Source organism: Equus asinus, chromosome 11, assembly GCF_041296235.1.
Source record: "Equus asinus isolate D_3611 breed Donkey chromosome 11, EquAss-T2T_v2, whole genome shotgun sequence".
Classification (NCBI taxonomy): domain Eukaryota; kingdom Metazoa; phylum Chordata; class Mammalia; order Perissodactyla; family Equidae; genus Equus; species Equus asinus.
Window position 1 is genome coordinate 69,353,451 of NC_091800.1, and position 18,624 is coordinate 69,372,074.

The window sequence follows — 18,624 nt, forward strand, 5'->3', positions numbered from 1 at the left end:
CACCACCTGTGCACCCTGTGGGATACAAAGGCACAGAAGACCTAGTTCCTACCTGCAGGGGCCACACTCTCATTGGGCAGCCCCAAAGAATGCAGAAAGTTCACGCCTATAGGCAATGCAGGTGAAGGACAAATACCCAAATACTCAGCAGAGTCCTCAAGGCCCATGAGTGATGGGAGCTGGCCTCAGTGAGACTTCTCCCTCCACGCTGATCTTCCTTTGACTTCCTCCCACCACAGGTCCCTACACAGACTATCGGCTCTGTCTGCAAGGCTCTCCTACACCACGCTTGAGTGTTCCACCGCATTCATCAAACCTCAGACCCAGCCCATTTCCTCGGGGACATTTTCTCTGACCCAGAACACAGATCAGGTTCTTTGTTAGAGAGCTTCAGAGTACAGTAGTCCTTTATTTGAGAGCATTTGATTCAGTTCATAATTACACGGTTACCGGAGGTGGTCACACATTTGAGTAATGTGTGTCTCCTCTACTAGATTTTAAACTCCATGACAAATAGACTATAGTTCCTTTTTAATTCCAATCACATCACCAGCAATTAGCAGCATCCGTTACATAGAAGGTTACACAGGAAAACACAAAGAAAGTATTGGGTTCGTTGTTTATTTTTCTCTCAATAGGAAGGAAAAAAACCACATTGTTATAACCATATGCATCTACTGCCAGGATAGCTTGTTAATAAGACAAATTCAAGAAAAGGATTTTTTTTAAGTCAAAAGAGAGAACATTTTTGTAGAATCATAGAATCTTAGGTTGGAAGGGACATTGTGGGTCATCTGGTCCACCTATGTTTCACTATACTCCTATTGAATTTGTGACTGTCTTTAGTAAATTTTTTTAAAAGAACTACTAATATTAAACTGTTAAAGAATTGAACCAAATCAATTCTCAATTTTTCAGAAACTAATCATTATATAAAGCATTTAGTATAATGCTTGATTCACAGTAATAGTTATAATAGTTATTGGCATTAATGGTATTACCAGGAAACTTCTAAGTTGTAATGCATTATTTTGAAAAGAGCTCAGGTTTTGGACCAAAAAAACCCCAGGATTAAATTACAACTGTGCCACTGACTGGGCATATGGCTTTGAGCAGTTCACTTAATATCATCAAGCCTCAGTTTTTTTCTCCTGGTGTTCAATAAATGGTAGCCAATATGGTTGTAATGTACAACTACAATGAGGATGAATAAGAATCTGTGTTTACTTTCAAATAGCTCACAGTCCAGAGGAAAAATAGGCATAAACTCCAATTCTGTGTAGCAGTTGCAACAATGGAAGCATGCCACCAAGAAGAATGGGAGCGTAACTCTCAGACCTGGCCTGCTGCAGGAGGAAAGAGTTTTGTTTAAAAAGTTAAGGAAAAGGAATTCTCCAGGCTTATTTAAAATAAAAAGAGAGATTCTGGGCAGAGGAAGCTTGTGAAGTGTTTTGGGTATGATTCCAGCAAAGTAATCTAAAGATGGATGTGGCAGGAGATGGGCAGCAGATCCTGGGGTATCTTGTATGTTATGATAAAAAGCATGGATTTCACACTGTGGGTGATGGAGAACCAGTAAAGAGCTTTAAAGTGGGAAAAGAAACAATTGGACTTACCTTTTAGGGAAATCATCTGGGGAATCATACAGTGGATGGTTTAGAAGAGGTGAGGCTAGAGGCAGGGGACCAGTCAGGAGGCCATTATGGTAGTCAATGGGCATGGAGAGGTGAGAAAGATTCAAGAGACAGTTCAGGGATGGAGTTCACCAGATGGGGTGATGTTGAGTATAGAGGGAAGTAAGGGGTCCAAGATGACTAATGAAGAATCATGACTTGCTTGAGGGAGGGAGTAGGTAGACAAACAAATATGGTTCCATGAATCAGTGTAGAGAATACAGAAGGAAGAAGAGGAGAGGTGGGAGGCAGAGGGAAGTTGAAGTGAAGATGAGAGGCAGGGTTTTAGACATAATTGAGTTTGCAGTACCTCTGAACCACCAAGAGAATGGAGATGATGTCCAATAGGTGGGGACTGGAAATCAGGGAATTGTGGAGCCAGCAGGTTGCCCAGGGAAAGAGTGTCATATGAAAAGGGGTAAGTGCCATGCACAGAATGCTGAAGATACCAGCCCAGAAGGAAGAGATGGAGAAGAGTGGTGGAACAGACAGAGAAACAGAACCGAGAACGGGTCATGGAAGCCAAAGGAAGAAAGTGTTTCACAAAGGAGGACCTGGGCAACAGTGTGAAAAGTTGCAGAGAGGTCAAACAAGATAAGGACTGGGAAATGGCCACCAAATCAGATAGCATGGAGCCACTTACCACCTTTGCCTGTGGTGTTTCAGTGGAGAGAGAAAGAAAGGTAGGAAGCTAGATGGCAGTGGTTGAGAAGTGAATGGGATGGTGGAAAGAGAGATGGTGGTGACAGACAATTGTATCGAGATGCTCGGTGGAAAAAGAAAAGCAAAGAAATTTTCAAAATGCCGCCCAAGATATCTTTAAATATATTTGTGTATTTTCCCAAATCCGAAAGAAACCAGTCCTTGAGATCTGCTTCGTCCAGGCAGAAACACAACCCAAGGGACAATTTGTCCCTACTCATACCAAAATTATAGTCTCAAGAGGAAGATAAGTGCTTAGCACTGTTTTCTAGAGAATATTGGCCCTAAGGAACAGGCTTTGTAATTTAACATGGGACAAAATTTCCCAACACCTTTTGATTAAAAGAAAACTATAGATTCCTAATTCTGGGTCCTTCATATGACTATTTTTGCCTTGCCATCGCAAAATCTTTGCTTTGCTGACACTGTCTTTACAATGTCTCTCACGTCTGTTCTTTCTCCTTCTTTCCTACAGTCTGTAAAACAAAACTGTGTTTATTTTCAGTCATTGACTGCATTTTATTTTAAAGTTTACATTTAGATGTCCTAACAATTTTTATCCAAAAGAGGGCGCAAATTTCTCATGAAATATAGTACAGTATTTCACAAAATTCGCTTGCTCCTAGTACTATTTAAATTTCACAGCTGCTATAATTTAATGCAGAAACATTATTTCTGTAGTACATGCATGTGAATTAAATCCTATTGTGTGAGTGCTAATTAAGAGCCTCTTGCTTTTTTAGAGCAGCTTCAGAGAAGAGCGAGACTATTGCTAAAGTGAAAAAATAAGTTGAAGCTAACGTTTTTCTATTTTGGGTAGCCAAATCAAATTAAGATAGACATTTTAAAATTAAACGTTAAATGGGATTTTTAAAAACCCAGTTTGTTTACAATCTTCTAATTTTAGGGTAGATTTCCATTGTACCACGGTTTAAAGAATGACTAATGAAGTAATATAGTTCAGACCTTGTGCGTAGTTGGTTAATACCTAAGCAGTTTTTTCAATGGCTGGAATAGTTTATATTTCGAATATCCAGTATGTACGGCTCTTCTCACATACAAGAAGCAGTGTGACTGGTAAATAGAAGGAATAATATGAATTCTCATCTCAGCTACTCCTTTAGGTTGAGTCTCTCCATGATTTGCGTACATTTTCTCAGGGAACTTATGTGCCAAAGATGTGCTGAAGTATGAGTGGGCTTCATAAACGCAAATTATGGAAGTAGAAGGAAAATGCAAAGACAAAGTCATTTTTTCAATGGTAGTAATGTACGATAGGTATCCCTTACTTAACAGAGATCCGCTTAACCAAATTCTGTACTTGAAATGTATCGTTTAAGGCACAACCTCACTCCACAGAATGCAAATCGGAAGGTCCTGTGCATTTATCAGCTGATTCTTGCTTCTGTAACTGGCTTGGATTTCGCATTCCACCTTCTCTATCAATTGTACCTAACTGCCTGGTAATTTGCTGGTGCGTGATAACAATGAACACTTATCCAGGGGTAACAACCCCATTTTGATTGGCTTCTAGCCCCTAAAAATGAAACCAACTGTGAGTAAAGAATCACTGAAACTTTATTTGCTACATGATTCATCACTGGTGGCTATTAACTAGGACCCAAACCACGACATCCTCCAGAGGCAGCATACGAGTAGCACTAAGTGAGAGCAAGAGCTAAATTTATAATCTCTCTTTATGCACCAGTCTAAAACAACATTGCCAAGATCTGCATACATTTTTGATAGGGAACCAACATGACAACAATAACTGAGCCTTATTTTCAGTTTTCATTTAATTACAAATCTACAACCCATTGCCAAATTATTTCTAAGAATTACCAATAAGTGCTCATACCTACCTTCCTTATATGATCATAGAGTGCTGTAATTTGATTCATCACATTGATTTCTGCTTGTGTCTGGCCAAAACTTCCTTTTATCATACACCGCATCCAACTGTAAGGTCAATGTGTTGTTCACCTTGAAATTCTTGCGCTGCATCTTGTCCAGCTTCCTCCTTTCCTGACCATAAGATTTAATCTCACCTTCTCTACGGCACAGCCTGGACCACATTTTCTTTCCTGGATTTTGGGAGCCCATGACTTCTCTTCTTCCTCTGCCCCCTGCCACAGCCAATGCCCTTGTTCTGCTATACCTCTCATGGCAACATCCCAACCACCTTAGATTCCATTCCAGTAGACACAACCAAGAAGGCTATTTTTAAATACTCAACTTGTTTGATAGTGCCAGACTTTATTACACCTCTGAAACTTTCTACTGCCCTTCAACAATAGAAACCAGATCAATCAAGCACCAAAAATGTTTGAGAACAGCTCTGTGAAAGTGGAGGGTACGAAGGATTCAAAGTCACAAGTACATCTTAAAACAAAAGAAAGATTGAAGGGGCTGGTGATAGGACTGGATTTTGAGACTGCTTTCCCATTCAGTATTTATATCGGGACATTTGGGAATACAGTATGGTTTCGATATCTCTTCTCTGAAATGCTATTTTCCAGTTGGTACATGACTTTAAAAGGTTTGCACATTCACTGGTGTAAAACTCACATTCTGAAATCAATTTGTTTAGAAAATGAATCTGATTTAATAATAAAAGTAGGAAATAAGATTCAATTAGAAACGTGCAGCTAGAAGAAAGCTGTTGCATTATTTAAGAGCTTTAATAATATATAAAGGAAAATGGATAATAAAAGCTAATTATAAGATGGCTTTATTTCCTATTGAAGCTATATTTTCTACCTTTCCAGAATATCGTCATGAGAACATTTGCACATTCCTTTTTTTTTTTTTTTTGAGAAAAACTGTGGAACTAAGAAGATGTTCATTATTTTGAGCTCAAATGACTATGATTGTTTTGGTTCTTATCCAGCTTTCAAAGGACAATCTTGATCCTTTAACAAACGTTTACCCTTAAGAACTGTTTACCACTGAAATCTAGCAGGATATATATTAAATTACAAAAGACTACTTTTTACTTGTTAGTCTGAATTAGATAAGAAACACCCGACATACATGTATCCTTTGAAAATATCGGAAAAAAATCTAAACAAAAATTAGATGGTGGCTGGTGGCTCTGATTGAGAAATGATGTTAACTCTTATAATTCTCAAAATGATATTAATTCTGTAGGAATAACCTGTTACCTTTAAGAATTACCTGTTGTTACCTGTAAAAATACCACCAAATCTCTAACTTGAAGCTTGAGTAATTGAGTGAAATTTCACGCTTGTTAGAATATTGCTTCTTTCCACTGACACTGACAACCCCAGTTCAAGACCCTACGACACTCTTTTGTTTAACACCGAAAGAGAGAAGTTTCAAGGATTTGGCGTCTAGGCTCTTTTGGATGTGTTGTGTTTGATAAAGCTGGTTCACAACAATGGGCATAGGAAGTTCCTTGCAGTTGACAAGTGTGTGAATTGGAACACCGTGGGGAACAGCCACGTGGCCCGGTGGCTCAGGGCCCGCACTGAGAAATCAACAGCTGTGCATGCTAACCCTGGCACTGTCGTTAACCTGCTGTGGGACCTTCCACAAGTTGCTTAACTCCAGCCATGAAAATAAACAAAGGCACCAGTGCCCCAGAATCGATCTAAGGGAAGGCCGTGCACACAGAGAACAGAAACTCACCTGTCTTTCGTTTCTAACACTCGTGAGGACAGGGAGGAATTTGGAATGACCAAGCTGTAGGTTACTGCTCTTTGCCTCCAGTTAAAAGAGGCAAATATAAGCAAGTGAGTATACCTAGGAGGGAGGGGAAAGCAAGGATAAGGATGAACTAAACTTAAGCAAAGTTTGAGAAGGGAAGGGTAAATCTCTGGAATGGTGAGAAAGATTTCTCAGTGATTCTCACCCTCCTGCTGGTTCCACTTGTGGGCTGCACCTCCGTCACATTCTTCCCACTTTTGCTCTAGTCTGAACCTTCCTTTCACTCGCATTTCTTTTCCTTTGGCTCCCCTATCCCTCCGTGTTTTTCCTTTGTCAGCACTGCTTGAAGGGCAGGAGGAAACCATATTTTTCCACTGCATTTTTTAGTTCCTCTCCCTATTGTTAGAGCTTGGCAGAATTTACAGATTCTCTTCAACCCATTCACTTTTTAGATGGGAAAAATGGGCTCAAGTAAACGTAAATTAACAAAATAGTGACGGAGTTGGAACTAGATGCCAGGTCCTTTAAATGCCCGGCCAGTGCCACTTCCATACATTGCACCCAAGTGTAATGATAAAAAAACAAACGAAAAAACCCCAAACTTCCAGTGCTGCACTGACCTTATATTCTTCATGTGCAGAAATGGGATTCTACGTTCATTACTTTACCCCCACAGGAATGAGGGCAGGAGGAGGACGTGGCGCCATCTAAGCTCCATTGCTTCAGGTATGCAGGATTATTTCATTTAGAACGTGAATGCAGGTACTTCAAAAGTCAATGTGACTTTGAAATGTAGTCAAAAGTGTGCTTCATCTTTGGCCCTGTTTGGCCAGAAATAAAATATTGCAGTGGAAATATGCATGCTACCTTCACTAAATAATCCAAAAAAAAGCTATAGTGAGAATCAGAGTCATAACCATAGTAAAAAAAAAAGTCATAATCAGTGAAGATGCACATTCACATTCGTCCAGTGACTAGGTAAAGCAAACACTAGGATAGGGTACATGAGGGTCTGAAATCCACCCTTTGAGGAGCCTTTGTCCTGAGACAGAGTCAGCAGGAGCTTTCTAGGTGGTGAGGAGAAAAGAATAGTACCCTTTTAAGCAGGTACGATTGTGGCGGTGCATACCACTTAGAGCTGAGCTTGGTTGTCCCTAAACCAGTGACATACAGCATGATCCTAATCTGCTAGTGGTTACCACGTAGCTGTTCCTGGATGATAGGTAGTCAACTCTACCACAGAGCCAAACAGACAAAGGAGGAAACAGACTGCATTTTCCCAAATTCACAGCGTGTGATTCCAAACTATCTGTAGATACATTACTTACATATGTATATACAACGGGTTTTAAAAGACAAAAAGGAGCATTTATTTGAGGATTAATTTGATCATCCAAAGTATAAGATAAAGCCCCACATTTGTTGAGAGATTATAATTTGAAAGGATATGACTTTTCTTCATTTAAAGAGATTATGTACTTGAAAGAGTAAATAAAAATTAAACATTTACGGATAGTTTTTGAGAGTATATGATTAATATTCCATCCAATATTTTGTCATTTATCCTTTTTGATTAATAAAGTTAAATTCAACAACATTTTATCAAATAGCCATAATATATCCAGTTTTATAACATCCATGCTTTTGTTTATTTGATCTTTTCAATCACATCTGGAAATTACCATGAAATAATGGAATTTGTTATTTGTCTTTCTCCTCTACAGGATATACACGTTAGAGAATATCGTTCAGGTTGCTTAACCAAATTTCATTGGCTACTTTATTTACCATGTGAAAAAATTACAATATAATCTTTCATATAGTGTTTTGATTGAAAAACAAAACATTGCTTAACCTTGTAGGATTACATATATGGGTGAATTGTATGGTAGGGAAGTAGTTGACTTAAGGCATATTTGGTTGTCAGAAAGCTTTATGTCCCAAATCCTAGAAGTGTGGTAGTTATAATAATCACAGGCAAAACATGACATCAACTTTGTTCTTAAGATCATTTTATTAATTCTTCACAAACCCTAAATCAAACACAAACACCTATTGCTTTGAACCACAAAAAGAGGTGTGTCTGTTATCTGTCTGCCATATTATCAGCATACAAATCCATTGTTATTTTCTTTCTTTTCACGTTACTTTTCAAAAGCCATTTATAGAGATGACTCTGCATTAACCTGAAACAAAAGACCTCCTAGTAATATACTTGTAAATATTCTCTTGGCACAAATATATTGTTGAAGAGAACCTGTATGAAATATGACAGGTTTCAACTTTTAAATATTCAAATTTTGTTTAGAATTCACACTTTTCTTCAGCACTAAACTTGGATAACTTTTCAAATTCATACATTTTTGAAGAATAACATATGGAAAATGTTACTCCAATTGATACAATACTTCAATATACACGCTATAACTTAATGAACACTAAGAAGTCACTTGTTGACTCCTGTTTCCCCATTTGTAAAATGTTGAATGAAATAATATTTAAAATACTTTCTAACTCCAATATTCTAGAACTATAAAACATGCCCCATATTGTTTTAAAATGATATCAAACTAGGATATATATTTTAGTACAAAGCCAAATAAATGTAAGTGGAAAGGAAAAGTTGTATCTGAACTATTTTCTTATAGGATTTAACCATATGACAGTACAGTGGGGAAGGGGGTGTTGATGGAAGAGTTTCGGGGCCTAGCTGTATATGGCATGGGACCCTGTGCCCATACTCTGCTCTCCAAGCTCTGTGCCCTGGTGCGGGATCGCAGCCATACAGAGGCACGGGCACCTTTCTTGAATACACACAAAGGCACCTCACACACCGGCAGGAGGCCCTAAAATGTGGTTATTTCTCTCATCTTAAAAAGGAAAAGGAGAAAGAAAAAGAAAAGCCTTTCATGATCTCACTTTCCTCCCAGCCCTCACGCCATTTCTCCCCTTTCTTCAAAGAGCTTTTTACTCGTCCTGTCTCCCTTTCTCCACTGAACCCAGTCCCATCTGCTTTCTGCCCAACTCGGTCTACAAAAAGCTTTCATCAAAGACCTCCAGGACCTCCATGGCCTTTCTTCCTCATCCTCATTTGGCTTGTCTCTCAGCAGCGTGTCACACTGTGCATCACTCCATTTCTTCCTTCTTAAAAAGGTTTCTTCATGTGGCTTCCAGGACTCTCTCCCTTGGTTTTATTCTGACCAGATGGCTGTGCCTTCTCAATCTCTTTTGCTGGTTCCTCCTAATCTCTTTTCTGTCTACACTCAGGCTGAGAGGGTCTGGCTAGTCTCATGGCTTTACATACCACCTAACCACAGGTGATTGATTCCACAGGGTCCATTTTTAGCCTGCACCTCTGCCCTGAACTCCAGACTCGTAGATTCTACTGCCTAGTTGTCCTCTCCTCCTGCGGGTCCACTGGGCCCCCCAATCTCAACATGTCTAAAACCGAGCTCTGGATATTCACCCCTAACTTGCTCATCTAGAGCTTTCCTCATATCAGGAAATGACAGCTCCATCCTGCCAGTGACTGAGACCAAAACCCTGATGTTTACTTCTCTCGCTCATACCTCACAGCCAGTCATCAGCAAACCTTGTCAGCTCTACCCTCAGAATAGACCCAAAATGCAAAATTTGACCATTTCTCTCCACCCTACTTCCACCAGCCTGATCAAAGCCACTGTCATCACTCAGCTGGATTATTGCACTAGCCTCCCAACTGGAGTTCTTGCTTCTACGCTGACCTCCCTCCAGGCTATTCTCAGAGTGACCCTAACACCAAAGTCAGATATCCTTTCTCTTCACAAAACCCACCAGTGTCTTCCCATCGCACTCAGAGTAAAAGCCAAAGTTGCTATCAGGACGTACAGGGCACTCCACGAGCTTTCCAGACTTATATGCACCTCACACACACACATTCACAAACACACACAAAGACACGTGAGCACACTCATAGACACAGACCCATGAGCACACGAACACATACACAGGGACACACATACGGACACACACAGACACCTCGTCACCTCTCTGTCCTCATCCCCCACTGCTCTCCCCTTCGTTCCCTCCGCTGCAGCCACACTGGCCTCTCCAGTGTTGCTCAGACAAGTTGGAGGTGCTCCTCCCTCTGGGAATGCTCTGCCTGAAACCACCCACATGGCTAGCTCCCTCATTTCCTTCAGGTCTTTCTCCAAAAGGCATCTTCTCAGGGAGGGCCTCTCTGGCTACTTGAAATTTAAAAACCTCTCCCCTACACACACACTTCATATAACACCCCCCAGCCCCACTGGCTTAATGTTTTCTCTTTAGCACATATCACCTGATATACTAAATATTCTTCTTACCTTGTTCTTGTCTCCTCCAGTAGAATGTAAGCTGTACTAGGGCAAAGATTTTGTCTGTTTGTTTACCATATCTGCAATGTGTGGAAGCATGCCTGGCACACTGTAGAAATCCAATAAATGTATTTTGAATTGGTTCAATGAACGAATAACACTGTTCTAGAAATGGGAGCAAAAATTGAGTGAACTATATGGGCTGTTTGAGCATCTCATGGCAATGGATCCCAACCTCTTACACTGGCTTCCTCAATCTCTTTGAATATCCAGAAGTCAAAACAACCGCTGGGCTGTAGCTTTTTCAGGCCACTATTTCCATAGTAATTGGTCATTCCTCCCAGATTTCACTGATGTTCAATAATCTTTGATCGCCTCTGTTTTTTCAATCATTTCCTTAAAGAGACTTCCAGCAAGTTCCATGGCAGGTGGGCTTGTCCCCAAGGATATGGGAGAGGAAACGGAAGGCAAAAATCAGTGGGCAAGAAAACTTCCATTTTTGGCACATCTAGCAGTTAAGACATATTTGGTGATGAAGAGTTTGTGGTTACGAGTTTCTTTTCCAACACCTGGGCAATTTAGCTCTGAAGGAGCAAGGTGGAAGGGTGAGTGCTCACTAAATTCTGACTGGCTGAGAGCACAGTATAAGACTCAAAGCATGGAACAAACGGAGTTCAGAGAGTTCACGGTTCTAAGGAACCATTTATAGTGTGTGTACATACACTCGTGCACATATACCTCGACACACATACATACAGGCACACAAGCACACACATACACATCACACACACACATTTTAAGAAACATGTTCCAGACATAAACTGTGATATAATGAATCAGCATTGCCCAGGACATTGTTAAACAGCATATTAATTAACTTTAATTCATCTATTACAAGATCTAATCACAAAATTAAATAATTATTTAATTAATTTAATTTATTTAAACAATTAAATAATTGTTTAATTGTGTGATTAAATAAGGAAATTAGGTACCCTGTTCAAATACTTCTAATTATAAAAGGCATTCTCCCGAAAAATAAAGATAAATACAAATTATCTAGAATTGATTTAGTTCATTTTGTGTGTGTTTATTCATATACTCAGTGGATGTTAACTGAATACACGAGCTACAAGAGTTGTCTTGCTAGGAGGCAGTTACTAAAAGGAGTGTAGACTCTAGAACTAAACTGGCTAAGTTGAAACCCCACCTCCACCACCTTCTAGAGCAAGTTACTTCATTGCTCTGTGATTTGGTTTCCTCATCTGTACAAAGGGAATGAAAATAGTACTGACTGCAGAGGGTCGTTATTAAAGGCGTCAAGCACTTAGAATGGCGACTGGTATCTAAAAGGTACCCATACACGTTTTTATTAGATAAAAATAGGAGAGAGCCTACATTTTGCAAGAAAGCCCTCACAATTATTTGCTTATGGGTATGTTTTTGTAAAAACTTGCGTTTTTGACCCGTAAAGAATTCCCTTTAAACTTCCAATAATTTTTCCTATGAAGTAAGCCAAGTGGTAAACACAAGACCTCTGAATCCTTTGGAATCAGTTTCTCATTAGCTCTATTCTGAGGACCAGGCAGAGAGTTCTAACAGGGCTTCATTTGTAACAGGCATTAGAATGTGCCATTTCCCATCCTTACACAAGTGACGCAGAAAGGTGAGGGCTGGGCAAAGAATCTTCCGCTTCTCCTCAGTGCCCACCCCCCTTCTTTTTTCAGTGCTACATTACTCCTTCTCTCTGCTGTTTAATAGGTACCCCCCTCCTCACCCTGTGGCTTCCCATCCCTTTTTTAAATTATTTATTTATTTATTTATTTATTTATTTTGAGGCGGATTAGCCCTGAGCTAACGACTAACAGTTCTCCTCTTTTTTGCTGAGGAAGCCTGGCCCTGAGCTAACATCCGTGCCCATCTTCCTCTACTTTATATGTGGGAGTAGGACGCCTACCACAGCATGGCGTGCCAAGCAGTGCCATGTCCGCACCCAGGATTCGAACCGGTGAAGCCCGGGCCGCCGAGAAGCAGAACGTGCAAACTTAATCGCTGCGCCACCGGGTCGGCCCCCCATCGCTTTTTTATCCTTTATCTTTGTTTCTTGCTCTTTTTCCTTCTCCTTTCATTTTTGTTATCCTTATTCTGTTGTGTAGTTGTCCACCCCCTTTTACATTTAACTGCCATCTAATTGTCTCACTTTTCCCGCATTTCCCTTTGGACCCCCCACCCCCACCACACACACACAGAATTTCTTTCCCCTGGACTAATCTCGCTCTTACTTCCTGGTTTCTCTCCCTGTGCTCTCAGCACCAACTTCGTCTTTGTTGGCACTCTACTGAACACTTTCTGGTTTTTCACTTTAAGATTTGCAATACAGTCCGCCCTTAGTCACTTACCACGTCAGTCTAACTCCGACTAACACCACTTTTATGGAAAATGTAACTTTATAACTTTAAAGAGAGGCAAGGAAATGAAAGAGCCTGGGCGAACTGAATAATACCCACTTTTTCATTGACTACCCACCGTGTTCAAGGTCCTTTCTATACATTGTCTCTCATCCTCATAATAACTTTGAAAGGAGCTATAGTTTATTCCTGTTTTATAGTTGAAGAACTGATGCTGAGCCATTAGGTGACCTGCCCAAGGCCACACAGAGCTAGAATTTTATCTTGTGGCCTGAGGATTCCCTCATCTGCCCTCTGGCCCCTACATCACCCTGTTTCATAAGAGTAATGAACTACAATGCTTTATCACGTTTCTAATAAGCAAAAATAAGAATTGAAAATAAGACTATACATAGAGATTTAAAACACATTATCTTCATGCACTTCTCCCTCCTTACCCTCCCCATACGTGTACACCTTTAAATATAGCAAAGGAGGGAGAGTAATGTCAGGAAGTGGGTAGAAAAGAAAGCAATGAGGACACCAAAGGAAAAACCCTTGCCTCTCTTTTCTCTTTATGGATTTCTTTGTGATTGGTTGAGTTCATCAGGAGTCATAGGCTCCGAGACTTTTAGAGTTCAAAGTGGTCTCAGAGACCATCCAAAATAACTCTTCATTTTACCAATGAGGAAGCTGCAACTCAGAGAATAAAATGACTTGTCCAAAATATATAGATTTACTTGCTGCCCAACCTGAGTGAGTAGGTTGAATTAACACTCCTAAGATGCTTTTTGACCAGCAAAATACTGCCAAACCATCTGCAAGCCCTGGAGGGTTCCAGCATCCCAGAGTGAGAGTCATTCCGGGCTGGAGGGGTAATCACTAAGACAGGTATGAGCTGCTGGGGCCCAAAGCTTACCCCTCTGGGGACTCAAGAGGGATCTAGATGGCCCTAAAATATCTTAGATGTGAGAGTGAGTGTGTTTTAAATGAATGCATGAAAAACAAATCCACAGAATGTAGGGCACCAACTTCTAACAGGCCCACTGAAACATTCCAATCAGTGCAGCCTCAGAGGGTTCAAATGCCAAAATAAGGCACTGTTTCCTTATAATTAAAAAAATATATATATATACACACACATACACACACACACATATATGATCAGTGATGCAATGATAAGCATGAGTATTCATTCCCGTAGCTACTCCTATCACTAGCTTTCATGTTAAGTAGATTACAAATATTGTAGAATTAGTGTAGAGTATTAAGATAAACTAAGAGTGTTAGGGAAAATGGAAGGAAGACAAACACAGATATTTTACTATCTCGGTATTGGCATTAATGTGTTTTTTAACATGATGTAACAATATTTGGCTCCTGGGCAGTTGTTTTTTTTAGTTAATACCGTATTTATCAGGAGTTCAGCTTCTTCCCACCTGATCAGCAGCACCCCACCTCCCTGAGATCTAGGAAGGAGCTAATGTACACTGAAACCAAATTTGATGCTTAGAAAATCCTTGAGCTGGTGAATGGCACACCTGTGTTGTTTGGCAGGCAAGTTGAATCTCAAGTAAAGAATTTCTGCAAATCTCCTGTTCAGTCAGCTAAACTGGTTTCACTGCTATTGAATAAGCCCGGGGTGAGAGAATCCTCTATTTTTCCTTAATAATCATAATGATGCCACAAAATAACTTCCAACGCTAATCTCAGTGGCTTACATGTCAAAAGTGGAAAGGTTCAGAATATATTTCAGGACATTAAACGTCTTCATGTCAAATTTATAGATAAATTAGTAGTTTTCATATTGGAAAAAAATCTACAGTTTTTTGTAAAGACCAAATTATTGTTAATTAAGATGTAACTTTGAATGATTTGGAGAAATAACTTTCTAGCTGTATTTCCTTTTATATTTAAATTAAGAATAGTTTGTTATGAATCGTTAAATAAAAATTTCAGGGAACTGAATCCTAAAGAAAATAAGGAAGCGTTTATCAGTTGAAAGGTACTCTGTAAATCGGCTTGCAGATTAACTGCAAAGGTTATTTGGGACTTTATAATCTGAAAGTGAAAGAGGCCGTTTATTCATTATTTCTTTTTAAAAAATCTTCTGTATAGGGTCCCTTTTCCTTTTCTGGTCATTCTTATGTTGGATTACTTGGTGATGGGTACTATACTTAGGTTTTTTCTGAGTAAACTGGTTTTCAAAAGCTTAAGATATAAGACCTTCTAAAATAAATGCTTGATTCATTACATAATATTCTTTAGGTATTAAAGAAAGGTAATGTTTTTCATCCTTTGATCAGGCATGTGTGGGCTCTAAAATGTAACTCTGTAACGTAAACATACAGTATGCCGGGGAAGCAAAAGAAAAGAGTTTTTAGGGTTGTCTAACCTCACAGAAGGGACAAAGGATTAAAGTAAAAGAAAGTTAATCAGTCCACAGGCATGACGACCCTAGTCTGTTTCAGCTGGCAGAGGAACTAATAGAGCTGCCAGCAGGTCTTAATTTATGGATGGCTTGTGGTATTTTCAACCCCTTTTAAGTTGTAATTGTGTGTCACAATCTCTATAGAAAAAGAATATTTTTTCAAAGTTTTCAACCAACGGATTAATATTCTTTCTGTCTATAATACACACCATCTGTTTTACTAAATTAACTGTTTGTACACATACACACGAATCTTAACTGGTCAGAGCTGTGGGCCCCAACCTGGCGGTACATTAGAAGCTTTGCTAAGATCCCTACCAGAGCCAGCCCAGAGATTCCGGCTTAAATGTTTGGTGATGCAGCAGAGAGAGACAGAGAGAACGAGTCTTTCTTGGAGTTCCAAGTTGGAATTCAGACTCTGATTCCTCTGGAAGCCATGTTGCAAGGGTGATCTGGGTTTATGGGTTTTTTAAGTACAATAGGTAGCGCTACATTATCTGTTAAATAAACTTTTGGGAACGGGTCTAAAATACCAAACCGTTCTTCATAGTTCTTTCTGTAAACCAAACAATGTACCTTTGGTTCCAAACAATGAAATTTATAACCAACCTGTTGATACATTAGGAAGCTTGAGTCTTCAAGGTCATAATACTACACTTCTTTGTGTCAAAAGCAAGTCAAGATTTTGTCTTGTAAAAAAGAAGAAGAAAAGAAAGAATCAACAATTTTAGTGAGCACCTACCATGAGGAAGACACAAGCAAAGAGACTGCCAAGCACAGCCAGAAAATAAAGCACAAAACCAAAATTTGTGCAATTTTTAATTTTACGAAACTTCATAGTTTTGGTTCTTGACTTTTTGTCTTTTCTGAATAGTAAATTGGATCAGAAATAGGCAGATTGTTCAGAAAGGAATATGGCATAGAAATAAAAGTGGAAGTACGCCGGTGGGCAAGAAACCAGATGATAAAAGCACTTCAACTAAGGGAAATCATGCAAAAGAAGAGAGGACACCTTGTGGTCAATACTCCAAGGTGACTGATTTGAATAGCAGGGAGGATGAGAAGGATGATGTTAGGTAGGTGCTTCCCAAACTGTTTTTAAGTTTGGCCCACCAGAGAAGCCAACAGGACACACAGGATAAGCGGGGACCGAGAGCAGTACAGCAGTGTAACCATGTTTGCATCCCACCGGGCAAACCGTCTTCACCCTATTCCCATTTGAACAAGCCACGAGATGGCCAAGCACACACAAACTTGCCTCCCAAGGACTCTGATCTGCCCAAGAGTAGGACTTAATCTGTGCTGTCTCCACGCAGACAGGCATTTGGGCGGAAGTTCAAGAGAGACAGAATTGGGCTCAATATAAAGAAGAACTTGCTAAAAATTCTAAAACCAACACCAGAACAGACGCCTTGTCACGCGCTGAACTCATGGCCCTTAAGTTTAGAGCATGAACTGCATATTATCTCTAGAAATGGACAGGATAATTGTGTTGCGTGTGCATCGTGTCCTAATGGTCTCCAAGTGTCTATCTAAATCTCAGTTTTGAGGATTCTGTAGTCCAATCTCCTCTTTTCTCCATAGACATCTAATCACCTCTGATTTCATTCTGTACCCATTTGACTAAAAAAAGAAAATTGACAACGAGGAATTCAGAAATTCTCCACAATGAACCAAAATGTCCCTGGATAAAGATTGTGAGACAGAGGGTTAGCAACTAGCTTTATTGTAGCGGACTGACTTCTAGGTTTTAGACCTTTGGTTACTTTTGGCAAGAAGTGAATCCTGAAAGCTCATAGAACAGTAAGAACTTTAAATGGATAAGCAATAAGCCCATAATAAAGCTAGTGTCTTTGTTCTCTCATTTATGCCCAGATTTGTAACCCCAGGAGCCAAAAGTACACTCTGATCTTTATGTTTACCTTGAGACAGCAGTGAAGGAATGAATAAGTTTATTCTTCAGTTAGGGAAAAGGTGGAGGTGGTAAAAAAAAAAAGTAAAACAAGACACAGAGCAGTTTCCACTGTGACAGAACCATCAGTTCATGGAATAGCCTCACAGACCTGGGAGACAGGAAAAATGTCTCAAATGCGTGTCCTATGCACTTACGTACGTTAGTACCAGCAGGCCAGCACTGTGGCTGGAAGGTTCAAGACCGAGCTTGTAATGAAGCCTCCGATGGAGCCGGTGCGCTCCATATGCTGCTGTCTTGAATCTAGGCCTGTGCCGCGCACCTCTTCACGATGACTTTCCCAATACCACGGGGCCAAAAACAACTGCAGAATTTTAGGGCAAGGCGGATTTCCCAGCACAGAACTGCAGTGGTCCCTCCTTGACAAGCCGAACGGGGTCACCCAAAGGAGCGTGTCACGAAAACCTTTAGAATTCAGCAAGGCGAGAGCTGCGTTACCAGGCCGTGTCCTTCCAGGGCACACAAAAGGCTTTTTCTGCTCTGCTTTTACAAGGTCCAGTGGAAGCCAAGCTATGTGCCATGGGTAGGGCTGGGGAGGGGTGGGGGTGGGGGGGCGCAGCAGGTTGTCCATATCCAGCTGCCAGTCCAACAGGACAGCCACCCTCCGCGGGCACTCGGCCCTCGGGATGCGGGGGCGGGGAGAGCGCGAGCCCGCAGTCCTCCCGACCGCGGGCGCCGGACCAGCTGGGTGGAGAGAACCGAGGCGGCGACCGTGACCGCGCCCGCGAGCCTTCTCTGCCCCAAGGGCGCGTGCTCGGTGGTCCCCTTCCCGGCAAGGACTGGCGGTCGGGCGGGACGGGGCGGGGCCGGGGGCGGGGCGGGGCCGCGGGGCCCGGCGCGCGGGGGTCGCGGCGCCGAGTGGGAGTGCGAGCGTGAGCGCGGCTGCAGCCGGTGGCATGGCGAGCGCGGCTTTGGAGATCATCGCCTTCTTGGTCTCCATCTCGGGCTGGGTGCTGGTGTCCTCCACGCTGCCCACCGACTACTGGAAGGTGTCCACCATCGACGGCACGGTCATCACCACCGCCACCTATTGGGCTAACCTGTGGAAGACGTGCGTTACCGACTCCACCGGCGTCTCCAACTGCAAGGACTTCCCCTCCATGCTGGCGCTGGACGGTCTGCATCCTCTCGGCCCCCGCTCTCGGCCCTCGTTCTCCCCGGCCAGCCGGCGGGGGCGTGCGCTCGGCCACACCACCCTCGGCGGGACCCCCGGGCCGGACTCCTCCGAGGCCCGGCCTCGCTCTCTCTCCAGGGCCGGAGGAAGCCAGGGCTACCCGGTGCCCGTAGCTCCCGGACGTCTGTCCCGCGGGAGCACCTGTCCGAGCCCGGGGCCCCGGGGGGTGGGGGACACGCAGGCAGGCAGGCCTGGGTCGGGTGGGTGACTCTCGGGCGTCGAGAGTGAAGGGAAGCGGCTTTGCCGTCCTCAGAGTCGAGGGCACGGCTAGGGGACCCCAGT

The 18,624-nt window shown here is 41.7% G+C and overlaps 1 protein-coding gene across 3 annotated transcripts in view; it reads left to right on the forward strand.

The window, feature by feature from the left end:
* Positions 1-18,624, forward strand: part of CLDN10 (claudin 10) — a 112,350-nt gene that overhangs the window by 74,645 nt on the left and 19,081 nt on the right. Inside the window, exon 1 of one of the 3 annotated variants that reach the window (XM_014864857.3) lies at positions 17,988-18,284. The exons of the other annotated variants lie outside the window; for them this stretch is intronic. Coding sequence (XP_014720343.1) covers positions 18,065-18,284 — 220 coding nt within the window. The 5' untranslated portion in view covers positions 17,988-18,064. Of the gene's footprint in view, positions 1-17,987; positions 18,285-18,624 lie in introns of those variants that run through there. 3 annotated transcript variants of the gene reach the window in all.